This window comes from Chenopodium quinoa, unplaced genomic scaffold (assembly GCF_001683475.1).
Source record: "Chenopodium quinoa cultivar QQ74 unplaced genomic scaffold, ASM168347v1, whole genome shotgun sequence".
Classification (NCBI taxonomy): Eukaryota; Viridiplantae; Streptophyta; class Magnoliopsida; order Caryophyllales; family Amaranthaceae; genus Chenopodium; species Chenopodium quinoa.
The window spans coordinates 2607070-2615790 of NW_018743955.1; the positions used below are offsets into that span (position 1 = coordinate 2607070).

Consider the following 8721-nt stretch of genomic DNA (forward strand, 5'->3'; position numbering starts at 1 on the left):
ATGCATTAACCTCAATGTATTAATGTTTAGTTTAATTGATAAACTCTTCATATGCATAACAATTTTCCTAGGAATTAATGTAATTCCTTAATAATTACACAATAAAAAATAAAAAATAAAAAAATTATAAAAAATTAAACATACTCCATATTTATTAATGACCGGGACATCGCCCGGGTCCATAACTAGTTTTGGCTTAAATCCAATTGTTTCCATCATAGCATTAAAATTGTTAACTAGTCCAACGTCAAATTGTCAATATTGTCCTACACTCTAAACCCCCATTATTGACAAATTAGTCAAAATACCTCTCTTAATCATCCTTTTTTTATTCCATAACCCACAATACCTAAATAAAACCTCTGAAAACAACCCATCATCTTCTTTGTAACTACATTATTTGATTCAATCAAACTTTTTTCTCAAACTTGTCTTTTTCATTGCCCCATTTTTTTTGGCTATTTGACACCTAAAATCCCACAAGAATCATGGGTCATGTGGTTCCCAATAATCCCATTTACTCGTTTTGGTAAACCCCACAAAATTCATGTATTTAGGAATCCAAAATTCTAGAAACTAATTTCTTCTTTGAATCTTCTACATCTTTCTCCTTCCCTGTAATTGTGTATACCTAAATTGGAGAGAGAATGGAGAAGATACCAACATGGCAAGTAGAAGTTCTTTGTGGAATTGTAGCATGGATTATAATTTCATCTTTTTTGGGTTTAACTCGAAAGATTAGATCTTTGTTACAACCTTGGGTTATACACCATGTTAAAACTGGCATTCCTCTTGTTCTTCAGATCCAGGTTTTTTAAAAATTATTCTAATTTTTTTTGTTGATTTAATGCTTTTTAATTGATTTTATGAAGTGGGTATTGTTAATTTTGGTTGAATTTTTTGTAAATATGCAGAAATCACGGCATAAATTTTATGATGTTCTGTTTACTGTGCTATCATGTGTAGTTTCTGTGCCATTCTATACTGGTTTCCTTCCTCTCCTTTTTTGGGTATGTTTTATGTTTTTTTTTTAAATAATTTTTTTAAAATTTATTTGTTTAAAATAAAATAATAAATAATGGGTTTTTGTAAAATGATTATGGCCAATTTTGGTTAATGGGTTTTTGGTTTTGGATGAAAATATTGCAGAGTGGACATGGGAAGCTAGCAAGGCAAATGACACTTTTAATGGCTTTCTGTGATTATGTTGGAAATTGTATAAAGGTATAATATGGTTCAAAGTTAACTATATGTGTGAGAAATAGAGAATAATATTCAGGTGTTTCTATTAAATTTTGTGTATGTTTAGGATGTAATTTCGGCTCCAAGGCCAAGTTGCCCTCCTGTTAGGAGATTGATTGCTACTAAAGATGAAGAAGAAAATGCACAGGAATATGGTTTGCCTTCATCTCATACCCTCAACACAGTTTGCTTATCTGGGTAATAATATTTTTTCTAAGTTTCCTGGTAGTTGATTTTATAAATAGCTACAGTTGTCACATGATTACTGCTTCAAATTCTAGAAGTGCTCATAATGTATGTATTGTATTTGCCTATTAGTTCAATCTACTTTAAGGCTTTTAGAAAAAGCTTTCCAGTGAATAGGCAATAGTGTGTATAGAATATGAGTCATAGCTCTAGTTAGACATATAACTCGAGCTAATATATTTCTTACAATAGTTGATAGAGAAAGCTTGCATTCAGGCTTTGTATTACCTACAGCTTTTGTCCATATTAGTCCCAAGTCTTCAGATTCATGCAGAGAAGTGGAAATAATTAGTAAGGAAAGTGATAGAAGTTTAAAGGAAATGAACATGCTTGCATTTGTAATTGTGTTACCTTGTTTGATAGAAGGCAATATAATGCTCTATATGCTGCATCATTGTGAAATTACGCATGTTTCATAATCGTCAATTCGTCAGAATCAAAGAGCCTTGGTGTATAATCAGAGCAAAGCATCAAATCATAGAAGTAAGACGTTGAGTCATTAGGATACAGGCTTTATATCTCTTTTGTTGTCTTCTCCAGTGGAAAGTGGTTAGCTGACCTCTTATTAGCAAAGAGTAATAATGCAGAAAATGTTGTTGAGTCCTAACATGACTTAAGAGCTTCCTTAGTATCTTATGGTGGTCATGTTTATTGGGTATCGGGCCAATATTCCTCACTTCAAGAGTTCAAGTGAAATTGACTTGAGCTCTATATGTTCTTGTCATTTTTTTTTGTGCCATAATTTTGATGGGGATGCTAGTTATTAACTCCCTTTTATTGATTGGCATAATGCATTAGAATTCTGTTCTCTTTTAAAGCGTCTGTGTTGAATAATTGTTTCTAATTGTGTCTTGGAATATACAGGTTCCTTTTGTATTATGTTATATCATATAACCAAAGAAGTGTTGGTCCGGAAGAATTTGCTGGTCTTGCTGTGGTTTGCTTGCTTGTTGGCCTTATAGCCTTTGGTATGTCTTGAGATGAACTTACATGTGGTCGATTCACTAGATTTCCTGACATTTATATCTTGATGTTGAGATGTACTTTTTTTTGTTAGGAAGAATCTACCTTGGCATGCACAGTTTGATTGATGTCATAGGTGGGTTGATTCTTGGATTGACAATCCTTGCGTTTTGGCTCACATTCCATGAATATGTTGACTCTTTTATCACTTCTGGTAAAAATGGTAAGCATGATTCCATTTGATGATTCAAAGCTCATCCTCTTTTGTTCTGCATTCAGATGAAATTAATGATCAGTTTAATACATGCTGAAGTAAATCCGAAATAAAAGCCATTCAATTAGATCTTTTAAATATAAGATGATTGAGATCCAAAGAGAAGTTAATCTCCAAACCAGAATATGCCTGGGATGAAAGAGGGTGTAACATCTAGTATTGAAGCTATGGTGGAAGATAACTATTATTTTATATATAGTTAGGGTTTTAGGGAGGATAGTTTGTCACTTTCAATTGGGAATATTATGTTTCCCTGATCTTCCCTTCAGCTTTTATTAGCTCAGCACTCCTGCTTCATCCCTTTTTCATGTAATAGCGAGTCGGACACTTGGACATGTACCCATAATCAGCTGAATTGCAGAAAACTATTGAATATAACATGTCCATAATCACTTGGAATTCAGCTGTAGTAGTTGGTAATGAAGCACAACTCTTGGATCCATTTTTGGCTTAGAAGGGAGGTGACTTAAGCTGTTACTCCTTTTAAAAACAAATGTCCTATACTTGGTTTGATCTTTAAGTACTTGTGCAATTCAAAATAACTGATGCATTGTTATCTGCGTACTGTATGTGGAAAGCTTTGTAATTACATTAAATTTGAAAGAGTTACAAGAGGATTGTTTGATGGACTTTAATGTTTCTATTTTTGAATAATTGCAATCTTTAGAGTGATTGTATTATAGCTTCACTAGGTTAGATCCTGTGTAATAATGCACGGTTGTTAAAGTTCCAATATATGTCATATTATTATAAAATAAACTCTTGCTATATTGATTTAGTACAATTAAGGCAATTTACATTTTAGCCAATCTTTATTTATCTTATTAAAAATTTAAATTAAATAATTTAACAAAAAAAAAAAAATCAAAACTAAAAGACACACAAGGAGACGACACGTGTCATTGCTGGTGTGTCTTTTAGTATGTAGTTATTGATACGGTAGGATATTGGCATATTGCCCTGGAATGAACTAGGGAAGATTGGAAGAACAGCATGTTAATAGGGTGCTCTACACTGTACCTTCTTGGAGTTTTGGGCGGATTACCGTGTCTTCTATTTCCAATGTAGATTCAAGAAAGTTAAGTGATTTGGGGTATCAACCATCTATAGAGTCTGTTAGGTTGGGGGTTTCAAGTAAGGGAAAGGAAAGCATCTCCCTTGATACACTTTCAAAGTGTTTGACTGTTTGGTTGAAGTTTTATTGGTTTATGTTCCACTTTACCCTGGTTTGAGTCATCTTGATTTACCTACTCCCCTTGGGACAAGAATGGCCCTAATCTCTTCCACACCTCTCCATCACCATTGATATACCACCACGGATGCAACTAAAGATGGTTGTGGGCCCTACTGGTCCCATGTGCCTTGGGCCTGGCTAAGCACGTCCCACTTATGAGTAATGAGACCACTCGCTATGTGGTGTGCCGAAATTTTGAAATGGCACATTGCCATGTGCCACTGTGCTTGTGTGCGTAAACCAAATTTAACTTATTTCCGGGTGCTTTGTCTTGTCATGTCTTGTTGTGCTTCACCCAAAAAAAGAAGGAAAAAAAAAGAAGTGGCCAAGGCCCATGGTGCTGTATTTCGGGCCCAGTGGCATCTTTAGATGCAACTAGCATCCACCTTTATTGTTGCGCCATTGGCTGTGATTTTGATCTGAAGTGTCGGTCAATCTCCAGTTAGTTTATTCTAATATTAAACATAATGGTGCACAAGAACTTCTGAAGAACTCTGCCACTGCTGTTATCAGTAACAGACAAGAGAGAACAATTTATAAGGCCCTAGAAACTGGAACATGGTGATGAAATTTATCTCTAAGTAGCTAGATTGGAGAGACAGTATGGTAAAAGGTAAGAGTGCTTATCAAAGCAGCTGACAGCAGTATACATTACTCTGTTGGATAGTTGATAAGGCCGCAATGTGGTGCTTGTTGGGGTTGCTTGAAGGTTAATAAGACATCGTTTCTTTCTTCCGATCTTTTAGCCAAACAAGTGATTGAGGAATTAGATTTATATCTTGTTGGACCAAACATAATGTTACATTTCTCTTTCATGGTTCCTTTCCCCAATTCCCTCGCCCGTTTCCTTTCCTTGTGAAGTTGTGATGAATTGAATGGCCCCTTACTGATTCTATATTTTCCAAAAAAGGGTCTGGAACTGAAAATCTTTAATGTGCCGTTTACATGCCTCAGAAAGAGGGCTCTGTGGAAAGCACTGTTCCTATTGCTTTATTTGAGCTGTTTCATAGTTAAAAATAAATAAATAAATAAAAATCCCTACTTGTTACAAAATTTTGGATTAACAGCCACCTTCGCCAGCCCAACAAAAAAAAAAGGAAAAAAAAAATCCTTTAGAGAATAAGTGTGTAGCCATAAAAGAGAAAATTACGATAAAATTTTTCGTGTTTATCTGGGATAGAATGTGAAACAAGAGCTAAATTCCCTCTTTGTATCTCTTATTCTCAATAATGTGGGAAACTAAATGTCATGCTACTCTGATCTGGTTTTTAGAAAAGGTGGCTGTATTTTGTGGTTTGGTGGCAATGACATAGGATTGCATAGCATAGGATCCATAGGGGTTTATAACAATCAGTCCTCTGTACTTTTCTTCTGCTTTTTTCTGTGTTGCGTAAGGATTATTTTCTCCCTGTCCTTCTGCATGCTGTACTGATGCAGAAATTTCATTGACATTGGTCTATCAAATGGTTAGGATTTTGACTATGGAAACAAGACCTTGAAATTATTCCTCTAGATGGTTAAATTTTGTTGATATGAATTATTTTTCCCATAGAGTAGATTATGTAAGCAATTTGGAATTATACAGAACCCATGCCTAGTGAACGATGATGCATGTGCTTTGAATTAATTTAGTGAGTTGAAAGAGGATTCTTATTTATAAGGGCTTTGGTCTCTCTTAACCGCCTGATACTTTATTGTAATCCATCTTGAAACCAATTTTATGAAAAGAGACAATCCCTATCTAATAAGAAGGTTGATCATGTTTAGTAAGCACTATTATCATCAAGAAGTGGCTTTAGGGCCTATGAATACCATTAACTTTTATATGGAAAATTATTCTGTAGGCAAAGTTATAACTTCTTATTCCCTTTGATCCTGAATGTTCTTCTGATTTGGAATTTAAACACTACTAACAATTTAAGAGAATCTTCTAAATTCTTTCCATTATATAAGAAAAAAACATGATCAAGTGTGTCTAGTTTGATTTGTCTCCATGAGTACTTTTAGAATATCAAAATTATATAGTTTTTACTAACATGTAATTAGGGATGTTAACGATTTAAAATGTGCATTGACAAAAGCATCAAAGTGAACTAAGAAAAACCTAAAGGATCGGAGGGAGCAATAACTAAAAATCGATTTCAAGTAAAGGTGTAGAAATTAGATATTTATGTATAGATTTTCACAAGTAAAATCGCTAAAAACCAGGGGTGCAATCAAGGGTGGGAAAGTTGGGGGTTTGCAGAGGGCATGGCCACTCCTATGGCCCTGTGAGCTTGTGGCTAATAAAAATAATGTGGCTTTGTTTAGTTATATCAAGCGTGAGTGATGGATTAAAGTCTTCCAAAAGATAATTTGTTTGTAGGTCTAAGAACATAATTATACATTGATCCGTCAAGCTGAATTGAGTTGTATATTCCGTTATTGTTTCAACTCCAAAATAATCATTGTGCGGCTTTGTTATTCTGCCAATTTTATTTCATAATATACCTTGGCTATAAAATTATACAAATAAAAGACAAACTTGAAGTGTTGTATTCTATTTGTTGAAACTGAGTGAAGTGAACATTAATTTGTTGAGCATAAACTTGAGCATCACTGAATGGGAAGCAATTTTGTAATGTTGAGAAGAGGATGTGAAGTGCCTCGAACTTGGCTTGGGTATATAACTTTGTTTCAGGGTTGCTGAGAGAAACGGGTTAGAGTATTAGTTGACATCAGATATAAGTGCATTTTAGACATGATTTATCTTATTTTATATATTTTTTTTTTGACAACCAAAAAAAATAAGAGAAAAGAGCTTAAGGCTTTATCCTAGCAGAGACTGGCAAGTTGTGTGGCCCAGCAATTACAGATCTTGCAACTTTTAAAATTGTAAAAGATGAGAAGGAATTAGTTCTATGTTTAATTTCCTTGATAATCTACTTGATTTTCCTCCATGCCGTTTCTACATGATGGATGCTTCTGATCAAGGCATCTGAGTCACAGTCCAAACTTCAATAGCTTAATTAGAGATGCAGGGGCTGTCAATCGCATGGAGAATAGCAAGGGCCTAAGTTTTTTTTTTTTTTTTTTTTTTTTTTTTTTTGGGGGGGGGGGGGGGATTGCAAATACAGGAGTGCTATGTTCAGATTTGCTGAACCCTAGAACCTTCTAAGTTTTTTGCACTATGTTGAGATTTACTTGGGTTACAATTGAATTAATGCATTTTCTGGTATTGTTTCATGTCTTCTAATTAGCCCAAATCATGCAATTTTACAGTTACATCATTTTGGACTGCTCTCAGCTTCTTATTGTTCTTTGCTTACCCAACACCTGAGGTTCCAACGCCAAGCTTTGAGTTCCATACCGCCTTCAATGGTGTTGCATTTGGCATTGTAAGTGTCCTTTACGAGCTTAAAGTGTCATTGTTTATTTCATTTAATTGACACTGGGTTTTCTGAAACTAGGTGTCTATGCATTCTAGAAATGAGGTTTTCGTGTTTCTGTTAAAAGTAACTCTAGCCTTTAAGTTGGTGATAGAACAAGAATATAGTTAAGAGAATAGTGAGAGAAGAATAGAGGATCATCTTATTCTTGAAGATAATAGTGCCCTTAATGAGGGCTTGGCCTACCCCCAATCCTATACTCCGTGTTATCTGTTGCATATGCCTAGCTTTCCTATGAATTCTCTGAAAAAAAAAATAAGACAAAGGGAAAAGTGTGGAGTGATCTTTGTATTTTGCATGTAATATGGCAAACGTTCAGTACGAGTGGCGAGACACTCATCTACCTACTCTCAGAGAGGCATTGTTACTTAAAAGTACGATTAGTTTCTAGCATTGTGTCAGGGTATTTTGGTGCTTTCTCGAGGTTTTTGTATAATAAATACAAACTCTACTGTTGTGAATTTCTCTCCAGCTTATTCACGATGTACATTGTTAAAAATAAATCAATTACGTAGTAATATTTTTTTCAAAACAATGTTTATGTACGTTGTAACATGATTTTATATGAATTGTTTTGTCAAGGTTTCTGGGGTACAACAGACATATTACCAATTTCACCATGAGGATGTGCCACGCCTTTTTACCTCTACACTTGCAGCTCCCACCTTTATGGGGCGGATCCTTGTGGGTATTCCCACCATCCTACTGGTGAAGTATTGCAGCAAGGCCTTGGCAAAGTGGATTTTGCCAGTGGCATTGAATACAATGGGTATATCTGTAAGGTCGACGACTTATCTTCCTGCTCTTAATGTATCTACAACTGGTAAAAATTCAGACAAAACCAAGCAGCAATCGGGGTACCTTCAGAAAATATTCTTCGCTTCCCGTGAGGATTCTTTCGATATTGACACAGGAATCAGATTTATCCAGTATGCAGGCCTTGCGTGGTCTGTGGTTGATCTTGTTCCATCACTATTTTCTCAGCTCAATTTGTGATTAGTATATTTTTGGCATTTATCTGTAGAGGCATCTCCGTATCTGTTGTTTAACCCCTTGCTTGGGAGGCAAAAACATTCCCTTAGTAAGTATATATTCAAATATAATTTTTACACGAAAATTGATTCATTAATTGAATATATAACATCTAGACACAAGTAACCAAGTAGGACTTGTTTAGTTCAACTTATTTTTACTTGTTTTAGAAAAAATAAGTTCAGATTAGTGATTAGATAAGAAAATATATGTTCAAATCAGATCACATCAGAAAAAATAGGTTTAGATCATATCATTGTTTTATGTATGGTTTTTTATAATTAATATCTTTGTTCTGTAAT

The 8721-nt window shown here is 34.6% G+C and overlaps 1 protein-coding gene across 1 annotated transcript; it reads left to right on the top strand.

The window, feature by feature from the left end:
* Positions 1-335: 335 nt before the first annotated feature.
* Positions 336-8499, top strand: LOC110689178 (lipid phosphate phosphatase delta-like). Its single transcript, XM_021865906.1, has 8 exons — positions 336-809; positions 915-1010; positions 1150-1224; positions 1310-1440; positions 2353-2456; positions 2546-2674; positions 7221-7336; positions 7970-8499. Exons 1-8 carry the CDS (start codon positions 648-650, stop codon positions 8381-8383), a joined length of 1227 nt encoding a protein of 408 aa, XP_021721598.1. The 5' UTR covers positions 336-647; the 3' UTR covers positions 8384-8499.
* Positions 8500-8721: the final 222 nt, after the last annotated feature.